Source organism: Brassica oleracea, chromosome C2 (genome assembly GCF_000695525.1).
Source record: "Brassica oleracea var. oleracea cultivar TO1000 chromosome C2, BOL, whole genome shotgun sequence".
NCBI classification, from domain to species: Eukaryota; Viridiplantae; Streptophyta; class Magnoliopsida; order Brassicales; family Brassicaceae; genus Brassica; species Brassica oleracea.
In genome coordinates, this window is record NC_027749.1 from 23076326 (window position 1) to 23101529 (window position 25204).

The following is a 25204-nucleotide window of genomic DNA, read 5'->3' on the forward strand; positions in this document are numbered from 1 at the left end:
AATACGTACTACGATTTAGGATTCCTTTCGTGGAATCAATATATAAACGGAAAGATTCTGAAGCTGTATAAAATTTCTTGATCCTTATACGTGGTCTAAGTAAATGAGTAGTATTAGCACATAAATGCATCTAATTTGGATATATTGATCTATCTAATGCTAAATACTTATTTACTATGGTATCAGTAGAAGCTCCGCCAATGCCATTTCTCACAAAAACAATTCAACTGAAGGAAAAATTGAACCAAACCAACATAACATTTTTAGTACTCACACAGAAGTTCAAGTATTGTTAATCCCACAACGCTTGAACTCCACATGCGCTACGGTGAAACGGTCACGCACACTCAATCACTCCAACTCATTCTCAATAATCATACATTTAAGGTTTGCGGTCATAAATTCACACGAGCGAGCACCACGAGAGTCATAACCGGTACATGTCAAGTTTTATAAATCAAGCTTCGCATTACATTCGGAATACCACAACTATTCACTCAAAAAAACTATGTCCCCGACCCTGCGCTTAAGCGGAAACCGCCCCTAGTATATATAAATGAAAATAGAGGTGAGTTAGAACTTAGAAATGGTTGTGTTAAAAAAAACAAAAGTTGGCTACTTAGTTGACAGTTTGTAACATCGCTTCTGCATATAAAACTAAGATGACCATTTAACTTCCTCTACGGCCTCTTCTGGGTATCAGAGGCTGACACAACTGCTTGGCACCACAACATATTATTATATCACTTTAAGATTATGTAAAACTGTTAAGCAGAAAAAAAGATTATGTAAATAACTATTTTAAAATATAATAGAAATAAAATAATGAGAAAAAGACAAAAATAGCACTAAATCAAGTTTATGTTCCCAAACTAGCACTCAAGGTCAAAAGTCACAAAAATAGCACTTAATGTTTTATCAAAAGTCACAAACTTAGGGTTTAGAGTTAAAGGGTGGGGTTTAAGATTTAGGGTTTAGGGTTTAGGGTTTAGAGTTTAGGGTTTAGGGTTTAGAGTTGAGAAATGAGGTTTTGGGGATAAGATTTCAAATTTTGAAAAATAAAAAAATTAAAATTTTCAAAGGATAAACTTAGAAAGGTGCTATTTTGGTCATTTTAGTTTTTGAGTGCTATTTTTGTGATATAAACTTAGAAAGGTGCTATTTTGGAGATTTGCCCTAAAATAATATGGTCATATATATATTGTACACATGGAGAAGCACCTAGTAATTGTAATAGTAATGGAAAAACTCAGGCAAACAAAAAAATAATAATGGAAAAACTCAGTATATGGCTTCCAGTGCAAGGTTGAACCGGTAGGGCAAAAAGCCATATATAACTCACAGTCACACTCCAGCGACCCGACGTCGTTTTTGCCATAATAGTGACCAATCAAAAACAGGCGTCGTGAATACACAATCAAACCGGGATAATTTTTTCCGAATGAACATAACCGGGTTTATATATATAATACACAGAGAGAGAGAGTCAGAGAGGCTTGGGTTACAAGGAACGTAGCCAGAGCAGTTTCAGCAGTTTCCCCTCTCTCCCTCTCTCTCTCTCTCTCTCTCTCTCTCTTTCTCCAATTAGGGTTCGCTACTTCTTCAACACACAACTCTGTGAGCGAGTGCGTCGGTGTTCTTTCTTCTTTCGATAGTCATGGTTGCTGATTCCATCACCGAGGATTCTCAACTCTCTCATGGCTCTCCGATCACGAGAGATGTCTTCAAGAAACGAAAGGTGAGCTTTCCCACTCGACTGCGAAGAGATAGTCGTAGTTTCATCGTGATTCTTGAGTAGTTTCTAGGAGAATTCTTGTTGCGAATCGTCTTCATGGGATGTTGTACGTTGTGACTCTTTGATGATTGCAGGCGTATCTGTTAAGGAAGCTGAAACAGTGCAAGGTTGATGGTGCTCATCAATGTATGTCTGACGTGTAGAAACTTGATTTCATTTGCAGTTCTTGATATCAATCTTGTGAATGAATGAATGAATGTTGATGTCTTGTTTGTTATGATGTTAGGGACTGTTGAAGACGATGAGACTGTTGTTATCTCTGACAACTCTAGCGATGATGATTACAGCGATGCCTTAAGCATGTTCAACGAAGAAGAAGATCCAAGCGAGAGTAACAACAAGTCGTCTTCTACAACTGAAAAGCCAGAACCTCCTTCACCAGAAGAGAAGGCTACCGATGAGGAGAAAGAAGATGATGACTGTCCCCTTTGCGCTGAAAAGATGGATGCAACGGATCTACTCTTCGAACCATGTTCTTCTTGCGAGTATAAGATGTGTCTCTTCTGCTATAACAAGATCAAAGTAGGCACTGGAGTTTGCCCAGGTTGCAGGACCAAGTATGAGCAGCAGACAAGTAGTAACAGCGGAGAAGTGAGTTTCCAGCAACGTGGGGGTGACCCAATCCGTTTGTCTTCATCGTTTCAGGGACTTGATGATGATAGTGCTTAAAGATCGAGAGAGAAAGAAGATTATGGAGAAAAGAGAGTTTCAATGAAACGTCAAATAGGTTTTTCTCTTTTCTTTTTTGTTTGTTGCCTTATTAGTGTGTCTCAGTTTCATCAGGAACTATTAATAGCTTTGTGGGGTTTAGGGTTTAGATTGTCATCTCGGAAAATAACATTCCGTTCCATTACATACTTTGTGAATCATGTACATAGAAATAAAACCATGTTACAGTGTACTCTGTTATTCAATTCAGGAAAATGAAGTTGTGAGCAATGAGTTATGTATTTGGCTATGTGTGTTGTTACTTGTTACTCACATTTGAATTTTGAGTGGCCTACGCAACTTCTTTCTGCGAATTGGGTTGAGTTATCAGCAAGTTTTGAGTTGGCAGCAAGCAACTGATAGACATGCTAGGTTGGTTATTGATGTATATCTACACTGGATTCTTCAAATTGGTTGAGAAGGGAAGGGTGGATGCTGAAGTATTATGATTAGAATGGATCAGAACACTGTTTTTGAAACTGCCAAACTAAACAAGTACTTTATTACCATAAGCCAAAACTTCAGTGCCTTTTACAGTAGCTGTGACTGGAGTATAGGTGATGGTACTATCTGATACAAAAAAGTTGGAAAGTTCTTGATGTAAATTATAAATGTGAATGAGTTCACCAGTAAACATTAAATCTTGAGGGGGAGATGGTAACAATAACGTTACAAGATTATCTCGTCTTGAACACTAACGTTGAGAGTCTTATTTGGAAGAACAATACTGCTGGTCACCACAACCTCGTCTTCAACTGCAACCGAGTCTCCTGAAAACCATTATATTTCAAGTTAGCTTTCTGTCTATAAGTAGATTTTGCTGTCTGTCTGTAATGAAATGAGGAATACCGAGAATTGTAACTCCAAGTTTGGAATTGTAGACTCCCTCAGCCTGTGTAATCAACAAAGTAAAAACCTCAGGTTCAAGATTGTAAAGCACACACCAAACATAAACAGGATAAGGAGAGGAGAGAAACATGCCTGGACACGGGACCATCTCCCGATTGAAGATTTCCAACCGACGATAGCATTTGTCACCACTGCATTTTCCTGTGTAAACAGTCACTGAAGAGTCAAACCTCAAGAGAAGTTTAGTCATTGATGTGTAAGAAGACATACCATGATCTCAACGTCGTCAAGAATGATACAGCTGATAAGCCTCACACCCGGTCCAACACGGGCATTTGCAGAGATTGAGACGTTGGGACCAATCTGTTTGTTAATACACAAAACAGAAAGTCTTTGTGACAAAGTTGCTTCAACAAGGGACAACAACAGAGGGTTACTTACCTTTGCAGTTGGGTGTACTTTTGCAGAAGGATGTATGTAAACATCACCAATCACTATGGCACTCTTTGTTCCATCACCACTAGCCAACATGTGGGGAGAGGTTAACCGGAACTGGGATAGATAAAGTTCCGAGCACCTCAGCGACATTCTGAGCAAAAGTCAACTCATAAGTCAAAGACTTATAACACTTTCCCTGTTTCAGTTGATGCTAGGGCTAGGATTTTGAACCGAACTGAACCCACCGAACCAAAATTATCGGTTAGTTCAGTTCGATTTGGTAGGTTTTCTAAAAAAAGTTTGGTTTTCGGTTCGGCAATCAGTCACTGTCTTTCTTAAAAAAAAACAAAAAAAAAATTATACCCCTTTTAACAAAATTAAACTAGGATTTTCAAAAATCGGACTAACCAATACCAACCTAACTTTATTTTGGGTTAATTCAGTAAGATTTATGATGAACCGACCTAACCGAAAACCAAACTACCCGAGCCGATTACCCGCATGCCTAGTTGCTGCTAAACATTTTTGTCTACTCGTTGCAGCTTAAAAGAATAAATGGAAAGACAAGGCAAAAGGCATACCCAGGAGATTTAATTTGCTCCCAGAAATCCATAGTCTCATAAGTATAGAGCTGTTTCTTCCCAGCTAAAGGTGAGAGGATGTCTTGATCCAATCTTACAAAATCTGCCGGGATCCTATTATAAAAAGGTGGAAAACATATCGATTCAATTCAAATTGCTATTCCAGTTATGTATAAAGAGAGAATCCACAAACCTTGTTGCCGGTTGAAGAGCTTCATAGCTGGAAACACGTCTCAGAGTCGCTAAGAAAAAACAAAAGGGAACAAGAAAAGTACTAAGAGAAGGAAGCATACAACTATGTTGTAAGATCTTTGTTACTGCTTTTACCTGTATCATTCCTTTGAGAGGAAACATCTCTTATAGCAGTAAAAATTTCAGGTGTGAATACATAAACACCGCAGTTAATACGGTCACTGACCTGTGTGTGTTCCAAGATTAAAAAAAAAAACATTAGAATCAAAGCTGGAAGATCCTAAAGATCTGAAGTCATCTCAGTGATATATGTACATACAAAGGTTTCGGGTTTCTCGGTGTAATGAAGCAGCTCATTAGTAACTGGATCTGCAACCAGTTCTCCAAATTGGCTTGCTGACTCAGGAGAGACCTAAAAAAATAAAACACAGAATCAACATTTGATTAAAAATAAAAGACTAATCTTATATATTCAATCCCAAACCTTGATGACTAGAAGAGTTCCAATCCCACCATATTTCCTATGAGCCTCTGATGAAACAAAGTATCAACTATCAATAGTAAGAAGGACCTTTGAATCCCCACAAGAAGAAAAAAAAAAAAGAGAATACATACCGAGCATTTCTGGCAAGGGGAAACTACAGCAAACATCACAGTTAAGTAGGAAGATATGAGACTGCAAGGAAGAAACACACAAGAACTCAGATGTGAAGAATAAGAAACACTTTGGTGTTCATAAAAGTGATACAATCCTTGGAGGAGACTAACCGGGTTATCTTCCATGATTAGGTTTCTAAAGTGATACAACCCACCAGCAGAACCATGTGGCTTGTCTTCTCTCAGATATCTAATAACGCAGAAACCCCCCAAAACAAAGATGAGCTAAACTTATACTTGAGATGCAAGAAAAGGAGAGAGTTTGATCAAAACCTGACAGGGACTTTGAGTTCATTGGAAATGGCAGAGACGTAAAGTGCAAACTCCCTTTCCTCATAGAAGCCAACAAGATAGACTTGAGCTAAGTTTGGAATCTGCAGACAATAAGAGATTGATGTCATCACCATCATGATTATGATGCATTGATCTGAAGTTTGAGGTGGAGTCAAAAAAGGGTTACCCTTTTACAAGCAGAGATAGGGTGATGCACCATTGGCTGTCCAGCAATGGGAAACAGAGGCTTTGGAATGTTCAGGGACAATGGTCGGAATCGAGTACCTGTGGTGGGTGGATCCAAGATCCAGAACGGAATCAGAAAAAACAAAAACATAAGCATATAAATCTAAAAGAAGGGTCAAAGGCAAAGTCTTTGAGTGGTTTTGTTACCTTTGGTCGGACCACCGACCAAGATCACGGCCACAACTTTCTCCTCCGTTGAGCTTCCCATCTCTATAACAGACACAGAAGACTTCGAATTCTCACAAACAGAATGGCACCAGGTGTGTTGGATCTCACACTATAGGAAGCACGAAAGATCTGTGTCTCGTCGGAGAGTTTTTTTATATAAAAGGAGAAGTCTTTGAGAAGATCTAATCGACAGTATCCGCCCGGATATTCGTATTATTGGGAAGCAAGAGAATTACATTTTTTTTTTTTTTTTCAACTTCAAATGACCATTCTATTAGTCAAACTTCTCGAGGTGCTCTTGGTAACCAGACCGGAATAGAACAACCAATAAAATGTAACTTTCTATGGAAGGATTTAATAGTTTTAGCTAAAAAGTCTGAAATATGATTGCGCGCTCGTGGAATGAATGATGTTGAAATCCAGAAAGCATATCTGCAGTGTCTCTATCCTTTCCAATTCCGTCGTAAAGGTTGGCAATGCATGGGGTTCCTTTATCATTGCTATCAACTCCTTACAGTCTGTCCCAAAGCTCTGGCAAGTTGAGTGTTGAAGTATGTTCTCCATTGCCCACAGTAGAGCTTCTACTTCCGAATGCAAAGCTGATTCGCATCGAGTGAAATTTCTTGTCCCCATCAGTTGAATGTTTCCTCCACTGTCCATCCAGACTCATCCACATCCACTAAAATGAGCCGAGGCTGTCCAGGATCCATCTGACAAGCAAATATTACTCAAGCTTATGACTTGGGGTTCCTCAGTAATGTTATCTTGTACCACTGGTTGTACCACTTTGTTCGCATCAAACCAGGCTTGACATTAACTTTCTGCATGTCGAACTAGCTCCAAATGATCTCTGTCTATCCCCTTGAAAAGTTTGTCATTCCTAGCCTTCCAAATGTACCATATTATCCAGGATAAGGATTCTTGTCTTGTTCTGGCTCGATAATGTTGTTTTTCCTCTAGAATAGGTAATTCATATTTGTGTAAACGCTTGGTACTGGAAATATATATGGGCTTGATGGAGTTGATGATAAGGACCAAACTTGTAGAGCTGGCGGACACTCGAATATAGCATGGGTTACATATTCTTCTAGTTCTCCACACCTTGGGCAGTAGTTGTCACACCTCATATTGCGTCTTACTAAGTTCCTCGTTACTGCCACATGACCAGTTAACAACTGCCATATAAGATGACATATCTTCTTAGGCACCTTTAACTTCCAAGCAAAGGCTTGAAGCTTAGTGATACTCGGTTCTAAGACTTCCTTCTCCTCCTCTGTCTTTACCAAATTCTGAGCCACCCAATATCCAGATTTAACTGTGTATTGGTCATTCCTTGTGTAATTCCAACACAATGTATGACGACGATGAGCTGAACTTATGGTCAAACTCCTTATAAGTGGTATGTCCTCAAGATTGACATAGTTCTCCAAAAGACCAACATCCCAATCTTTCGATACCGGATTAATGAAATCGCTAACTCTCATATTAGGATGCATTACCGGCTATAGGGATAGCTGGTCTCGCAGGGGTCGTATCCACGGATCCTCCCACACCTTGACTTCATAACCTGAATGTATCTTCTGTCTGATTCCCAGTAATAACAACTTTCTCGCAGCAGAAATGCTAGACCACACATACGATGGGCTGCTAGCAGAGTTTACTCTGAGTGGTGAACTCAATCTATAGTAACTTCCCCTCAAAACCCGGACAACCAAAGAGTCAAGAAATTGAACTAGTCTCCATAATTGTTTTTGCAATAATGCCAAATTGAACTCATGGATCATACGAAAACCAATCTCACCCTCATCTTTTCATAAACAGACTTTCTCCCATTTCGCCCAGTGTATTCCTCTTTTTGGTGGATTTGAACTCCACCAGAATTTAGCAATGGCACTTGTTAGGTTTTCACATATCTCCAAAGGGAGCAGGAAAGTAGACATAATGTATGTCGGAAGAGCTAGCAGAATGGATTTAACCAACACTTCCTTTATTCCTTTTGAGAGCCATCTACATGTCCACCCATTCACTCTATGCATCAGCTTATCCTTTAGAAAGGCAAAAAGTTTGCACTTGGAGCCACTTATGTCTTCCAGGATCCCTAAGTAAGTTACTATGCCTCATTCGTTTTGAATTCCAAGGGCATCTTTAATCTCTTGTCGACTTGTTGCATTAATTCGCTTACCAAAGAGTAAGGACGATTTATCAAAATTGATACATTGGCCTGATGCTTTTACCATACTTCCTGTCTACTTTCATTACTTCTTCACATTTACGGAACTCCGCCTTACAGAAGAAAAAGCTATCATCAGCAAAAAGAAGGTGGGATACCGACGGACACGCGCGTGTAACGCGCATCCCCTTTATTTGCATGATTGAGAAGGCTAGTGAGCGCTTCCGTGCATAGAATAAAAATGAAAGGAGACAAATGATCTCCTTGGCGTAGGCCTCTACCAGGAACAATATTTCCTCTTGGCTGTCCATTCATGATAGGGGGTGTTCAATCCAGATATCGATTCGGTTTCGGTTCGGTTCGTTTTTTTCGGTGTTTCAGTTTATAAAAAATAGCTATCATATTAAAACCATATTTAATATGGTTTGGTTCGGTTTATATACCGTCGGTTTTCGGTTTATTCGATTTTATACCAAAAAACCATAAATATATTTATCTTTTAAAATATTTTGTAAATTTTACTTTATAAGATTAGATATCGGCTTTAAGTTTAATATAACATGCCGATATTTTGGTTTTTAAATAATCTATTTTTTTCGTTTACTATTTAAATAATCAGTAAACATATTTAGTTAATAACAGTAATAGTTTTATGGAATAAAAATAAGAAATATTAGTAATCCATAATACTATTAAACAAAAAGTAAAAATTATGTTTTTTTTTAAATTTGATAAAAAAATAAAAAATAATTTTGAACTTAAAATAAAATATTAAATTACTAAAATAAACATTTAAGTAGGAGGATCATATCAATAAAATAAATTAGGTATATATTATTAATTATATTATATAATTTACATATACTTATACTATTATATTTTAATTGATCGGTTTATTCGGTTTATTCAGTTTGATCGGTTTATATACCAAACCATATCCATATACCACGGTTTCTTAAAAATGACATCTATTCAGTATATTCGGTACTACCAAATCCAAACCACTTTTTTCTATTTCGGTTCGGTTCGGTTTTAATGGTTCGGTTTTACCGGATTGAACACCCCTATCATGTGTACCTTATATTTTTTTTTTCCTTTTTGAGAACAAGAAATACATGTTTTTTTAAAGAAAAAATATCATTCTATATAGAATCATTTTTTGGATACTATAATATAAACTATTTTTAGATAATAATAACTATGAATTCTCAAATCAATTAAATTCATTTTTATTTTTTTTTGTTTAATTTATATATTTTATTTATTAAAGTTATAAACGATATTAACCGTTCCAGCTTTTAACAAGACAGTTCGACTGCGAAAAATCACTTAGTAAATAATAGCATAGATAAATAGATAGATAGATATATGACCAGTATTTTAGTAAATATAATAATGTATTAGAGCTCTTCTAATGAAAAAGTTAAATATATATCAGCATATTCACTTTCATTTTAATTCCAAACTTGGATACTTCACAACTAAAACATCTTTGAAAATTAAATATTCCATATTGTCAGTTTTGAGGTTAAAGTGATATCTAATGTATTATTATTTTCTACTTTTACTAATTAAATACAATAAAAATTCTATAAATTAATAATTTTGGGACTATGGTATTTTATTAATTTATAGAGTTATTAATTTACAAAAAGTTCATTTTATATTTTTTTTTCTATTTTATTTTATTTTTATTTATTATATAAGAAAATAATTTATTTTACCGTATATAAATTAATTAATTTTAGAAATTAGGCTTTCATATTGTTCTTATATATTATTGATGTATATTTTTATGTTTCATAGAATTCAAATGTGGGTTTCGATATAAATTTACTAAATATTATCAAAATATATTGATATTTTAAGAAAATAGAGATGATTTCATTGTGGATATAAAACCAACAATAGAATGTTTATCCTCTACTTATATAAAATTTATATATAGATAAATGATTAATTTATAATTTTAATGGGAATATATAGTTACATAGGATCTTCTAAAAATTATTATCTTATTATTTTCTCTATTTGTGTAATATTTTGAACTAGTCCAACTCGAAACCTAATAAATTTAATAATATATAGCTTTTATTAATTTATAGAGTTTCTACTGTAACAAAATCAAATGTTATTGTAATCCTATTCTATTTTGAAACTGAAAATAAAGTAGTGAATCAAAATAAATAGATAATTATACCCCAATTTAAATTAAATGCAAAATAAATATGACCCATAACTTGATTTTAAATACAAAGATATACCTCAACTTGAGTCAAATGCAAAACTAACCCAAAAGGTTAGTGAAATTACAAGTAGCCCCTTATGATCAAAAAAAAAACAGAATGTATTTTTGCGAATACAACCCCTAGAAGTCTTCTGGGGTTTTGTAAATCTTCTGGGAGAATGAAGTCTTCTCATATTGTAGATCTTAAAAATAATTTAAAAATTTAAAAATATTTTGATGAGAGAAAAATTGAAATCATGTAATAATAAACATTTGTAAATGATATAAATTAAGATATAGTAAAATTGAAAAATTTTCAACACAGATGAGTGAATGTAGTGATTCATAGTATTCTTTGGTTTATATTTTGGTAACATATGTTGTATTATTGTTTGTTTTTAGGATTAAATTTTGAAAGTTTAACCTTTTTTTAAAGTTAAAATTTGACCTATATGTGTTAGTTGCGTGTATATTAAACACTTAAAGTTTATTTTAAGTTTAGTGAAGTGTTTTTTTTTCTATTTAGTTAGTTATTCAAGTTTAGGATATAAATTTAGGGTCTAGAAGACTACCAGCTCTGGACGAATAGATATTTTGAGGTAGAAGACTTCTAGGAAGTCGTCTAATAGAAGACTTTCCTAAAAATCTTTTGAATCGGAAATATTTAACCTAAATGAAATTTTTTGTCTCCATATATAAAGAAAATGTACAAATTCTTTCTATTCTTTTTAAAAGGCTGCAACAAAAAAATGATTCCCACTAAAATTCTCCAATCTTTCTCTAATCTCTTTGAACTTGAAAACATCAAACTTTATATAAAACATAATTCCTTAGAAGACATTCTAGAAGTCTTCTGACGGAGTCTTCTCCTATATCAAGTGAAGTCCAAGCTTATCTTTGTGGAAGAATAATCTATAACTCCATGTGTAATAGTTTTATTTATGACATGTTTTGTGATTTATGTATGTACTCTTTTAGTTGTGATTTTTTTTGTAAATTTGAAGAGATATTAATGAAATTTTAGTAAATATGTTCATGTTTACAATATTATCTTGAAAAATACTTGAATTTATTGATACAACTTTAATAGCAAAACAAAATAACACAAAAATTTAATCAAATTTACTAAAATATCAAACATTACATAAGTTCGAACATATAACACTTTCACTAGAAGTCTTTTGGGAAGTTTTCCGGGAAGTGAAAATTGAAATTTTAAATCTCATGAAAATTAAAAAATATATCTTATGATCCAAGAAAACATATTAAACCACATAACTTGATAATCTTGAAGTTACTTAACATTTTTGAAAGTTAAATAAAATATCTTACAGTTATTTAACAAGTTTACAAAAACTAACATAGAAGACTTCCACGGAAGTAAGTTAATAAACATGAATGTTGCTAACCTCATTATTAAAACCAATTAAGTTATAAATTTCATTCAGGAGCCCCAATATCGATTAATATACATGAATTAACATATGTTAAAAGTCTTTATAGTTTTAGAGAAAATGAAAATTTATTAAACATTGACATAGAAGACTTCCAGGAAATCTTTCATTTAGGTCATTTTTGCAATTGAAAATTTACAAAGTAAGACTTCTATAAAAGTCTACTCTATACAAGACTTCGTTGGAAGTCTTCCTTTGTAAATATTAGCTTACTTTTGTTTTTGAAAAAATATTGAAAATACCAGAGAAGACTTACCGGAAAGTCTTGTAGGATAAATATGTTAGTTTTGCAATTGACTGAACTGTGCCAGAAATTTTACTTTTTATAAAAGACTTATATGAAAGTCTTCCACCAGAAAAATAAAACTTAAATATTACATTTTTGCAATTGAAAATTTACAAAGTAAGACTTCTATAGAAGTCTACACTATAGCAGACTTCGTTGGAAGTCTTCCTTTGTAAATATCGGCTTACTTTTGTTTTTGAAAAAATCTTGAAAATACCAGAGAAAACTTACCGGTAAGTCTTCTAGGATAAACATGTTAGTTTTGCAATTGACTGAACTGTGTCAGAAATTTGACTTTTTATAGAAGACTTACATGGAAGTCTTCCACCAGAAAAATATAACTTAAATATTACATTTAACTAGATGACTTCTATGTAAGTCGTCTCAGGTTACTTTTGCAATTGAAAAATAAAACATAAATATTTAATTTTAATTAGACGACTCCCATATAAGTCTTCCGGTAGAAGACTTACACGGAAGTCTTCTGTGATAACGAAGGTTTGACTAGAATCTCGGAATAAAATTCTAGAAAACTTCCGTGTAAGTTACATGGAAGTCGTCTAATTAAAATTAAATATTTAAGTTTTATTTTTCAATTACAAAAGTAACCCGAGACAACTTTCACCAACAGTGAAAAGACTTCCACCGAGAGTTCGAAAGACTTACAGGGATATCTTCCGGTGGAAGACTTCCGTGTAATTCATCTAGAGAAATTCAAACTTCTCACACAATCCGGTCAATAGCAAAATTAACTTTGTATCTCAGACGACTAACCAGTAAGTCTTCTCTGGAATTTTTGAGATTTTTTTTGTTAACAAAAAAAAGTTAGAGAAGTCTTCTCTTAAAACACATATTAAGTCAATTGCAAAACTAACTTCAATATTGACCAGAAGACTTTCGAATAAGTCTTCTACGACCAGAAGACTTACACGGAAATCTTCTGATGAACAGATCTGGAAAAAAATCAGTTTCAGACTTTCAACCAGTGAGATAACTTGATTAGCTTCTCCTATCACACTGAAATTCACTACGAAAAAGACCCACATGTTAATGATAAAGAATCATGAGTTTGAACCTTACAAAATTTAGAATCAAAATCTTGGTTTTTTTTATGAATGTAGAGAGAAAGTAAAATAGATGTAGTTTGTGTGCATAAATAACATATATGAAGAATAAAAATTGAAACTTTAGTGCATTAAAAGCTTTAAATTGGTTGTTCATGGTGTATTGATGTATTGATGACAATGGTAATATTGTAAATACTTGATGAAAATAAGGATGATAGAGTAAAACACTCATTTTCGAAGAAAGAAAATAATGGTATTTTCGTGAATAATCCGAATTTCTAGGGTGAATAGGACAAATGAAAATCTCCAAAAAATTATGAGTTAGTTTTGTGTTTGACTTTTTTTCGAGTCATTTGAAAAAAAAAACTCATTATATTTTAGAGTAATCTCATGTTTATTTCATTATAAAGTAAAAATGAAATTTTATTAGAGGAAATTTTATTCCAAAAAAGAAGAAACTAAAATAGTGTTAAGTAAATTTAAGATCTGAAGAAACACCAAAGTTTTTGATCTCTGATTCTTTGTGTAATTAATCAATGTGGCCCCTGGATATGCACCTTGTTGTATCTGGGCCCGTTGTCAACACACTACTTTGCATCTATCTTCTTGCCCAACTTGTTGTATCTGGGCGGATCAAACATTTTTTGGTCGTTCAAACATCAGTTTAAGATCAAGACCGAACCAAAAAGCTATCGCGAGCCAGAATTCTCATGGCCTACCAAGCCTGGTTTGATCTACTCCACTGCCTTACTGGATATTTTATAAAAGTTAAAAATTACTAGTACTTAGGCCTAAGACGGATCGGATATCCGGGCAAATTTAAGGTATCCGGATCCGGATCCTTATCCGGCAGATCCATAATTTTATTATCTTTATCCGGATCCGGGGTTCTCGGATATCCGAGTGTCGGATATCCTTCTAAAAATTGTAATATCCGACGGATATCCGGATCCGGATCCGGATCCGGATTTTGATCCTTAAAATAAATAAAATAATAATAATAATATATATAAAATATTAAAAATAATTTAAAAATAATAAATATATAATATTTTTAATTATTTCTATGTATAATATTATAAAATTTACATAAAATTTACATATACTGTTATAAAAATAAAAATATATTAAATAAAGTTAGTTTTTATATATAGATATTACTATTTTTGAAATAGTTATTAATAAAACTTACGGATCCGGATATCCGGACTAAAAAATCAAGATATCCGGATCCGGCTTTGACGGATCCAACATTTTATTATCCGGATCCGGATTCGGCCCTCCAGATATCCGGATTTTCGGATCGGATCCGGATCGAATCTCGGATCGAATCCGGATTTCGGATAAAAGTCTCAGGCCTACTAGTACTAGTACTTCTGAAATACTTCGTTGCAACTAGCTTGTAATTTTGTTTTTAAACCGAAATAGTTTAGTAAAACCATCTCCAATGGTTTACTCTATTTCCAATGGTTTACTCTATTTTTTTACTCTAAAATAAAGTAACTTTATAATAGAGTTTGAGTTTGTTCTAATGTTACCCTATTTCAGAGTGAAAAATAGATTGATGAACAAAAAAACCAAGCTACTCCGTTATAGAGTGAAAAATATAATATCATTGGAGCATTTTAGCATTTTTACTTTAAACTCTATTTTACGGTGAAAAATAGAGTGAGGTTAGAGATGTCTCTCGGAAAAGGTTTTTTAATGATTGTCAAAAATATGCGCAAAAGAGTTTTAGTTTGATAAATAGTCTTTTATCGGTTTTAGGTATTTCCACAGTTTCAAGAAAAATTGAGTTTCTAAAGTTTTACTACTCTCTGCTAACTATAAGCTTAAGCCAAGATAATCGCAGAAAGAACACTTGAATTAATTAAACTAAGATGATATTAAGGCCGTCAACAAAAAAAAATAGAACTGATGTTTCTTACAAAAGTTGAGATCTGCAGATAGGTTTTATGACAAAATGGCTTGAACAAAAAAAAAGGAAAAAAAAACCTTAAGACCACATTGATACAACATATATTACTGATGGTGCATTGAACAAACAAAACGACTAGGCGCGAAAATCAATTTTATATAAATAATGAACAAGTGAGGAGCTTGATATCTGTAAACGATGGAAGCATCAATAGAATCTTTCCAGATGAGTTCTCAAGAGGCTTCTGGAACTAGACAGTCTCAAAAGATTACTGAGAACCTAGCCAAAATGTGTTAGGCTTGGAAGATGCTTCGGTTGAACCGTCTAGCTGGTAAGGTGCCTTTGATGTAATCCTGTTATAAAGGTTACAAGTGTGATATTTTAGTAACTTGCTTTAACAACAAGTTAAATTATGGAGATAGTTTTCACAAAAAAAAAACGGACTTACCTATCCTTTCTCTTCTCCAGGAATCGATGAAGCGAAGCTCTTCTAGCAATTGGCAGTTCTACAAATAAATTTTTAAAAAAAAAACAGAGAAGAAAGTTAGTGAAATATAGCTAAAAGCCAAAAGCCTTGATACAGCACCAAACAGGCCTGAGAAAATATATATACCGCAAGCTAAAGAGAACGTGTTAGTCTGAACTAGCTCTGATGCTGCTGCAGTTTTTGCAGGGCTATGAACTGGATTTGGGGTAGAAGAAGCAATCTCCTTTTGGTTCTTGGCTATGTTTTGAGTACAATCACTTCCTTTGTTAGCCAAGTCAATGACTTGTTTGGCTTTCTCAGCAGTAAAATCATCAAAGACCATAACTTGTCCACCGTAGAATATGGTCAATTGAGACTCCACCTTCACAGATCTGTTCAAGATTAAACATAAAAGTTAGTCACATGATCAGATGATTGATGCTTTATCACTGTTGAACAGATAACAAAACATACTTGATCTCTATGATCTTCTCGACTTCTCCCTTGGCTCCAGAGGAAGAGGAAGAAGAAAAGCTTGACTGCCGAGGAACCTTATGCGTTGGTTTAACGTCTTGAGTAGGGGAAGCTTCTTCACAAGGGAATAGATTCATCATCGTTGGCTGTCGAGACACAGCAAAAACTCCTACAAACCAAAAACAGAAACATCTCTCAGAAACTCACACAGACACGACATGCAGTGATAACCAAAGCAGAACCGGTTCTTCTATTTGATTCAATTTCCGGTCAACATGTAAACCGGTTTTCAATTCAATCCCAGAATTAGAACAAAATTAAAAACAGATCTATGGTTTACCAGTGACGTCAGGGTTGCATGTCATCCCCAAGCTCAGATCTCCGAAGCTACCCTTCTCCTTGAGATAACGACTCAAACGGCTACATGTCTGTGAGAAGCTCGGCTTCTTCTGTAACTTCCGACCAGAAAATTCCCGATACTCGGCAGAACTCGACATCGCTCTTCTGCCTTAAAATTTGGCTTTTCTTTCTTTCTTTATCTCTCTCTCTCTCTGTCTTGTCTCTGTGCAAAGTGAGTTTTGTGACGAGGAAGACGATGGACCTCTATCTTTATTACAACTACTTTATAAAAGACTTTATTCGCTGTTTGCAGATACAATAAATTTATTACTAGTAATAGTGCATTTAAAACATGTGTTGTTATTAAATGCCTTTATTCTAACGGCAGACAGACAGTGTCTCTAATAGGCCTGGGCGTTCGGGAACCCGTTGGCATTTGGATCGGGTTTTTTGGGTTTTCGGATTTTCGGGTTTACGCTTCTAGGTCCCATACTAAAATTTTATTAGTACGGGTCGGGTTCGGATAATAATACTTCGGATTCGGTTCAAAATTGTATTGAATCATAAAACCCAAAAGTAATCATATATCGTACGGATTCGGGTTATATCGGTTCGGTTCGGATATAACCAAAGTAAAAAACAAATTTTTTGTAGTAAAACATAAAGCAAAACATTTAAATTAAATAAAAATTAATCTATCACATATAAAATTGATAAAATAACAATAAAATGTTAAATCAAGCATGAAAACAAACGTAATTTGTAAACAATATGTATTGCCTTATAGAGAGTAAACTTTTTATTTCAATGAGTAAATTATAAAATACTTATTTATAACTAATTGTGTACTTAAAGCATTTATTAGAATTTTAATATTTATTATTATATATAATATTACCACAAATATTGAATTTAATAATTGGAATACTTATATATATTTCAAAATATTTATATTGACTATTAATTTCGGATTTTTCTGGTTACCCGTTTGGGTTCGGTTAATAACACTTCGGGTTCAGATATTTTTTGTACCACTCTACAAGACCCGTTCGGGTATTTTTATGTTTCGGGTCGGATAACGGGTCGGGTTTTTCGGTTCAGGTTCGGTTCGGATTTCGGGTTCCGGATTTTATGCCCAGGCCTAGTCTCTGAGTTGAGGCATCTCCTCTGCTGCCCCAGATCCCCCAAATATGATAATCCAATCTCTTCTATACACTCTAATAAACAGGAAGAAAAACAATTTTTCTTTAATTCGGAAAATACGGAAATGACATAAAACTATGGGAATAGTTGAAGTATTTACAAGTTATACCCGGGTATAACTCATCCGCTTCGACCCGACCCGGCAAACCAATTGAACCGAGTCGTCTAACCGTGTAACCATACTAACCAACCGAACCAATCCCTCAAAACCAAACCAAATCTGTCGGTTTTAGCAAACCCTCTCATTGTATTTCCTCGATCCAATTTGTCGAAATTTATAACTCATTTCTCCCCTCTTTTTCCTTTTTTTCTTTCCTCACGAGCGAAAAGAAGAACCCTAGTTTCCAAAATCGAGTTTGATTCGGTGAGAATCGAGATAGAATCCGGTGAAATCTATCCGGTTGCGATGGTGGTCGAAACGCGACGGGGTAAGAGGAAGGAGAATCCAACGGAGGAAGAGGCTCCGAGAGTGAAGTTTGCAAAGACGGGGTCCGGAGAAAATGTGGAGAAGACGACGACGGAGGAGAGTGAAACGAGGGCGGTGGAGATTGTTGAATCGACGGCAAAGACGACGGATGAATCGACGGCAAAGACGAAGACGGCGGATGTCTCGACGGAGAAGACGAGAAAGGACTCGACGGAGAATACGGCGGAGATAACGGAGCCGAGTAATGTGGCTGCAAAAGCTGTTCCGACGACACTGAACAAAGGTCCTGGAGATGAAGAGAATGAGGAAACCGCTTCTGGAGATGAAGAGAATGAGGGTTCTGAAGAAGAACAAGAAAAACCAGATGGAGAGAAGTAGAGTTCTAACGAGGAGAATGAAGATTCTGAAGAAGAACCTCCAGATGAAGAGAACGAAGTGAATGCACATTCGGAAGAAGAACAAGCAAATGGAGAAGGAGAAGAGGAAGCAAACGAGAATGGGAATCCACCTGAACCTCAGGTAACAAATTATCAATGAGTTTGAATTTAAGTCGTAACATATGATTAGGGAGAGCTAGTAAATCTAGTGGGTTAATGTTAGTAATAGTAGGAGAACTATTGGAAAAACTATCAGTTTTGGTACAACATAGGAAAACTGAAATTTTGTAAACGGAACCGTGGTATTACTTTGATATGCTTTAGTGTAACTTTTGTATAACTTGAGTATAACTTTAGTATAACTTGGATATAAATTTGGTATAAATTGCAGGATTTGGATGGAAATGAGGCACCCGAGGCAATCAAACCAACCAGAATGTTCTTCAATCCATCTGAGTACAAGAAAAAAATAAAGCTAGGGACGAGGTGCATGATAGCTAGCGCGATTAAGACGCTAAGCAATCTGAAACCGAAGCTGTCTAACGCGGAGTGGAACTGGTTCACAGAGTATCCTCAATTCAGACATATTTTCCACATGAAAAGCGAGAACAACCACAGGGTTCAGGGAATGTGGATGTTGTTGATGCATACTGCCGGTAGCGAGAGGCGGAGAGAAGTGTGGTTCATTGTGAATGGCGTTGTCATCCGTTATGGGCTGAGGGAACACGGTTTGATGGAACAACTATCCTCTTGGCTACAAAAAGCTTGGTGGGACGAAGTTCGTTGATCGACATTTCAAGGAAGGAGAACTTAGAAGGTTGGAGGATGTTAAGAAGAAGCTGGTGAACATGGGACCCCACAAAGACAGACTGAAGATGGCGGTTATATTCTTCTTAGCTTCTGTTGTTTGCGCGCAAACGAAGGTTGGACACAAGGCTAATCCTGTGTTGGAGGTGTTCCAAAGAGCAGTGGATGATCTTGACCACTGCCAGTCCTTTTCATGGGGGAGATTCTCCTATGATTACATGCTGAAGGAGATCTCTCACACAATGAAGCATTTTGGAAGGGTGGTGAAAGAGAATACATTATGGCCGCTTCCAGGTTTCTGTGTTCCACTAGAGGTATGCAAAATCTCATTAATGACTTTATTGCTATTGTGATTGACTGATGGTATTTTATAAAAGTTGTGTTTAACAGCTTCTTGCATTCGAGGCAATTCCTAAGCTAGGAATGGCGTTCAGAGAACTTGTTGAAGGAGCTGATATCAACTGCCCGAGGATGTGCAAGTCCTCATTCAAACGAAATGGAATGACAGGGGTGTCACTTTCTGCGATAAACAAGGAATTGTCTAACACAACCGTAAGTTTACCTGTGAACTAAAGTAGAACTAGAGTAAAACTGTGGTAGAACTAGGATAGGATTAAAGTAAAACTATGGTAGAACTAGGGTAGAACTAGATAGGGAACTATGGTAGAACTAAGGTATGACTAGAAACAGAACAATGGTCTCACTAAGGTAGGCGTATCACTAAGGTAGGTGTGTGTTGCTAAGTTTCAAAATTAATTGTGTTTGTGATAGGATATCGACAGCATCATCCCCACCAGAACTCCACAAGAAGAAAGGCTCTTGGATGACATTTTGGAAGATGAAGACGATGTTGATGAATCTGATATAGTTGTGGACAGTTGGGAGAAGTGTCTGGATGCAGGCTATAAGGTCTTTTTTTCAAGACATGCACGACGAGGATGTAGCTGCGCACCAAAAACAGGCAGAAGCGAGTGAAGCTGCAGCAGGGGATGGAATATAAGTAGGTGAGCAGTCGATTCAACTGGAAGATGTTATGAAGTTTCTGAAAAGAACGATGAAACTGATGAGGACAGTTGACAAGAAGGTTGACCAGTTGGATGAGAGATTGGCCCCGCTTGAGGAGCTTGTCAAGAAAGCACAAGCTAAAGCAGCAGAAGAAGAAGCACCAACACAAGGGAAAGCAAAGAAACAGAAACGCAGGAAGAAGTGATGTAGTGTGAAGAACTTGCTTGGTGTGTTAGAACTTTGTTTTATGTTTTTTATGAAGTAGACAAACGATGTCTTTTGATGTGTTTCTTGTTTGTGATGTGGATTTAGAACTTTTAACTATGTTATGACTATATATGCGATCTTTGTTGTGGATGCTTTTACTTTTATCGTGTAGGTCGAGTGAGAGCTAGTAAAAGTCTAGGAGAGTACCAATTTATAAAGTTTAGGAAATTAGTTTAAGAGAGTACCTATTGATAATGTTTAGGAAATTAGTTTATTAGAATAATGGTTGATGATGAAAGTGTAAACATAGAGTACCAATTGATAAACATAAGAGTGCTTAACATAAGAGTGCTTCACATAACATAAGTGTTGAGCATAACATAAGATTGAACACATAAACTTACGCAAGTCTTAACAAACAAAGACTTGTATTAACCGTAATGATAAAAATAGATAGGTAGGGAAGACAAAGTTTTTAGCACATGAACTCAGAACTTGTGAATTGAGAATCTCATGGACGGGAGGTCGAGGTGATAAGCCTCTTAAGCTTAGCAATCTCTTCAGCCAACTCTTTCACCTCCCCCCTTAGGCGCTCCACTTCTTGCTGGACACCGAAAGCCCATGGCTGACGAAAGTGCAACCCATCGTCCTGCACAGTTTCAACCAGAGTGTAAGTCAGTTTCAACCAGAGTGTAACTCAGTTTCACCCAGAGATACCCAGAGTATAACACAGTTTCACCCAGAGTATAACACAGTTTCACCCAGTGATACCCAGAGTATAACCAGATATCTCTAAGTATTACAGAGTTTCAATCAGTATATCTCAGTTTCCCTTACTTTTACAACGAAGACAAAGATAAGCAGAAATTACCTCATAATTCTTGCAGGTGAAGTACCTACTCCCAGGCAAGGTATCGAAATCTGATTTGTACTTAGGAGTTGGAGAAACATTCGTCATTATTTCACCACCGCATGGGCAACGGGTAGGAATTCCATATTGGGCATCGCAAACGAACCCTAACATGTCGTAATGTTTTTTCAGCTTCTTCATCTCCTTTATCTCTTCATACGGATGAGTCATGTTTAGTAAAGGGGAAAGAGTAAAACCGTGGAGCTTCAGAGAATATAGAAAGAGAATGGATAAAGAGAGAGTGTATGAATGGTGAGAGAGAGTAGAGAGGAGAGTGCTGGGGAAGTGAAAAAGTGTCTGGAAAAAGAGAGGAAAAGACGAGACGAGGCCAGACAAAAGAGCACAGGGAATCTACTTTTTGATCCAAATAATTGAAAATTTTGGCTTTTTTCGTTTAGGCACGAGAATAATTTTTATTCTCCCTCCGAAATATTTGCTCTTAGTTATACTGAAGTTTCTGGTTTTACCAATTTTCTTCAAAGTTCTACTTTTCGTGATTCCAACATTTTTTTGTTTTACGTCTAATTTTATTTTGTAAAGAAAGTTTTACTTGTCATTTTTCTGCATTACCATGTAAGCATAAATGATTAGTGCAATAATATCTTTGAAATCATGAAAACTATAGAATACTTCTTTATAAGTTGATCTTATTAACAAAGTGCTCTTGGAAAGACTATATACAATGCATATCTTCACTGATCTATTTCTCATGAAATGATGAGTTTTTTTTCTTATGAGGTTTGTAAATATTTATTATCTTCACTAATCTATTTTCAGAAGCAGTATCTGCTATATCATTTTTGGTGAATGTGTTTATGTATTAAGACTTATGTAGTTCGGATTATTTCGGATATGCCAATTTCTATCATAGTTACACCTTGTTATACTAGTTTTCCACGGTTTTCCAATATATCTCTTAAACATAGGTTCCAAAACAATTAATCATAACTGCCAAAATGCTTAATCAGAGGTTGTAAAACAAACACTTAAACTTAGAGAATACATGGTAAGATCGCTTAAACATAGAATTCTTCAAACTTTCTAACAATTTCCTCTTCATTTTGTATTTTCTCCAAATTTCTTCTCAGTTCTGCAATTGTTTCGTTTAACTGCGTAATCACTCTACTCTTCTCTCGGATCTCATCCCAGGCTTCAATAAAAGCTCTTTTTTTGCCATAATGTCCCGTCCTCTTCATCAAACCATGCGAAGAACTTGCATCCATTTTTCTCCTACCATAATTTCAATTGTAAAGCTATTTTCCTATCAGAATCGCTAGTTCTATAATCAGATGGGATACCTTAAAACGCTGACAACCATAAAATCGCCGCCCTGGGTTCTTATCTGTCCAAGCTTGTGTTATGGCTGCTTCTAAGCCACATAAACACAATTTCCGACCATTTTGCCTTCTCCTTGACGACCCCGAACCATCTCCTTGCATCCTCACTATTTCGTACCGAGAAGGAGAAGAGTCGAGAGAGAGAGAGTAGAGAGAGAGAGAGAGAGAGGAGATCGAATCGAATGAAAAGGTGAACAAGAAGCAGTATTTATTTCATTTATTAGAGGTTTAAAAAAGAAAATTCGGGTCTATTCCACAAAAGATATACTTAGTTTTACCAATGTTTTCAAAATAAGCAAAAGCAACATACCAAAAGCAACGTACCAAAACCAAACAACACAACAACCATAAAATCCAAACAAAAGATCTAGTTTGATTCACTGGGATTACTACTACGCATTCCAAACAACAGCCAACTGAAACCGAAATTTTTCCTTGGCCGCCTTATGTTTTGTGTCCTTTTACGTTGTTCCCCAACAGATGGATTCCTCTTATTCTTTTTCCTTCCCTTCCTCTTGAGGCGATCCGGAGGTATACTCTGAAGCTCTTTGATGTGATCTGGTACATTCCATTCAGACATGTCCGGCACAGAATAAATGGTCTTGTAATAAGCCAATGCCCAAAGTTCCGTCCAGTAATATTTCGAGCACAACTCATGATACTCTATCCTGATATCACGTCGACGACCAGGAGCAGCTTCAACCTCAAGGAAATATAAGTAAGCAGCAAGTCCGTGCAGACAAGAATACTTTTCATAATCATACACCTTGCAGGTACAGCTCTTCGCTATCAAGTTCACAACATAATTCTTCCCATTATCTTATGCAAGTGAATCTCGACAAGAGGAACCAGTTTAGTATCAATCGACCTAGCCACAGAGTCCTTCCGATATTCATTAAACCAGTCAGAAAACTTTTTGATGATTGTATCCAACAATGGTATTAAAGCATACCTCCTGGCGTCCTTAAACACACTGTTCATTAACTCCACACTGTTGCTAGTGTCCAAGTTGTATCTGACACCTGGGAAATGAACCCGAGCCCATGTGCTTTTATCAGTATGCTCCTCCAAATACTTGTACGCTGGAGGATATCTCACCTTAAAAGATGCATAAGCAGACTCGAACTCAACCAACGTGTAACACCTAGCCAATTCCATAAATCTCCATCCGACTACGGCTTTGGTTGTGTTACAAGCATGCCCTCTCACATTCTGAGACAAATGCCATATACAATGGCCATGGTGAGATTGTGGAAACACATTAGCTACAGCCACGATGAGGCTCTGGTTTCTATCGCTCATAAAAACTAATTCAGAAGAGTCTGGTATAGCAGTTTTGAGCATCTCGAAAAACCATGTCAAACTATCATTATTCTCACCGTTGAGTACACCAATCAATAGCGGATAATGGTGACGATTAGGATCTTGAGCTTTAGCAAATACTAGTACACCACCATATCCATTCTTCAAAATGGTGGCATCCACAACTATCACCTTCCTCATGGCTGCAAAACCTTCAATACAAGCTCCCAGAGCTATGGAGGCACTTGAACTTATTTGCCTCATCCACCTTCACCCCTATTTTTGTTCCCGGATTGACCTGCTCTAACATGTACAAGTAGCTATATAGCATCTTGTAGCTCTCTTCCGAACCACCACGCAACTCAGAAATAGCCAGATTTTTCCCTCTCAAAGCTGTGGAGTAGGATATTGTTACACCAAGTTTTAACTTTATAAGATCCATGATATCTTTCGGAACAGGAGTGCTCAGTTTTCCAGGATATTCCTCATTCAGAAAAGTTGCAACTAATTTTGCTGAGCCTTTCCTCTTGATGTTGCTGCTTTTACTTTGATTAGACCGAGAGCATGTATGCACACCCGTGTACCTCCTAACAGAAAAAATTTCAGTCTGTGGAATCCTTGCAGCTCGTAAACCCCACTTACAGGTTGCTTCACAACATTTTAACACCAATCGTCTCCGGTCCGACTTTTTGATAACATAACGAAAGCATTCACCAAATGCAGCTCTATCGACCACCTCTTGAAGTGCTTTCTTACTTAGAAACTCCTGATACTTAAACAGACTCAAACCGTCTTCCCAATCCTTTATAACCTGACTAGATTTTTTTATAGGTGGCTGCTCAACATACTTATTTGCACCCATACCCGTCTCACCAGCGGTGTTCGTCTCTGCTGCGGTGTCTGTCTCAGCTGCTGTGTCCGTTTCAGCTGTGTGGGAACCGAAATTTGCACTGTTGATTTACGTTTAAATTAGGAAACTAGGAAAACCCTAATTTCCCAGAGGTCCCGGATCTCTGCGAGAGCCAACGGCAAGTGACCAAATATATGCGGAAATCATGAAAAGATAACAAACGAGTTTAGCGAAAACAGTAGATCTTATTTCGAGTCCGGGTGAGAGCGTTGCGATCATTACAAGAGATCATAAAAGCTTTGGCCGCAAAGGCTGTCAGCGAGTTACCTAGTTCTAGCGGCCTAAAAGCTCAAACCTAGTTGACTCGCAGCTCGATAACAAAAGACGAAGAAAATACAGAAAAGGTTTTTGATTGATTTCGGACTGAACCTTATGAAAGGCTGCCTACGTACCCCTTTCGAGGATCAAGCC

The 25204-nt window shown here is 36.0% G+C and overlaps 6 protein-coding genes across 7 annotated transcripts in view; 2 read left to right on the forward strand and 4 right to left on the reverse strand.

Moving 5' to 3' along the window:
- Positions 1-1987: 1987 nt before the first annotated feature.
- On the forward strand, positions 1988-2464 carry LOC106323746. Its single transcript, XM_013761822.1, has one exon. The coding sequence runs from the start codon at positions 1988-1990 to the stop codon at positions 2462-2464; it is 477 nt and encodes a 158-aa protein (XP_013617276.1).
- A 519-nt stretch (positions 2465-2983) lies between these two features.
- On the reverse strand, positions 2984-6125 carry LOC106322816 (mannose-1-phosphate guanyltransferase alpha-like). Of its 2 annotated transcripts, none has more exons than XM_013760956.1 (15): positions 5887-6125; positions 5681-5778; positions 5494-5594; positions 5332-5410; positions 5179-5239; positions 5048-5094; positions 4883-4975; positions 4699-4789; positions 4565-4613; positions 4372-4485; positions 3794-3941; positions 3623-3715; positions 3485-3553; positions 3353-3395; positions 2984-3273 (listed from the first exon to the last, which is right to left on the reverse strand). In XM_013760956.1, exons 1-15 carry the CDS (start codon positions 5945-5947, stop codon positions 3173-3175), a joined length of 1248 nt encoding a protein of 415 aa, XP_013616410.1. In that variant the 5' UTR covers positions 5948-6125; the 3' UTR covers positions 2984-3172. The 2 variants fall into 2 exon arrangements, with proteins under 2 accessions (XP_013616410.1, XP_013616411.1); XM_013760957.1 differs by having other exon boundaries at positions 3353-3389; positions 3481-3553.
- Positions 6126-14997: 8872 nt separating this feature from the next.
- Positions 14998-16604, reverse strand: LOC106324714 (protein TIFY 10B-like). The gene is made up of 5 exons (XM_013762686.1): positions 16310-16604; positions 15970-16138; positions 15643-15887; positions 15478-15535; positions 14998-15382 (listed from the first exon to the last, which is right to left on the reverse strand). Exons 1-5 carry the CDS (start codon positions 16464-16466, stop codon positions 15298-15300), a joined length of 714 nt encoding a protein of 237 aa, XP_013618140.1. The 5' UTR covers positions 16467-16604; the 3' UTR covers positions 14998-15297.
- Positions 16605-17917: 1313 nt separating this feature from the next.
- LOC106323747 (mitotic apparatus protein p62-like) lies at positions 17918-19102 on the forward strand. Its single transcript, XM_013761823.1, has 3 exons — positions 17918-18275; positions 18339-18457; positions 18707-19102. The coding sequence occupies exons 1-3, from the start codon at positions 17918-17920 to the stop codon at positions 19100-19102; spliced, it is 873 nt and encodes a 290-aa protein (XP_013617277.1).
- A 3846-nt stretch (positions 19103-22948) lies between these two features.
- LOC106323748 lies at positions 22949-24084 on the reverse strand. Its single transcript, XM_013761825.1, has 2 exons — positions 23431-24084; positions 22949-23347 (listed from the first exon to the last, which is right to left on the reverse strand). Exons 1-2 carry the CDS (start codon positions 24082-24084, stop codon positions 22949-22951), a joined length of 1053 nt encoding a protein of 350 aa, XP_013617279.1.
- Positions 24085-24097: 13 nt separating this feature from the next.
- Positions 24098-25204, reverse strand: part of LOC106323749 — a 2375-nt gene continuing 1268 nt past the window's right edge. Inside the window, exon 2 of the mRNA XM_013761826.1 lies at positions 24098-24810. Coding sequence (XP_013617280.1) covers positions 24098-24810 — 713 coding nt within the window. The remainder of the gene's footprint in view (positions 24811-25204) is intronic.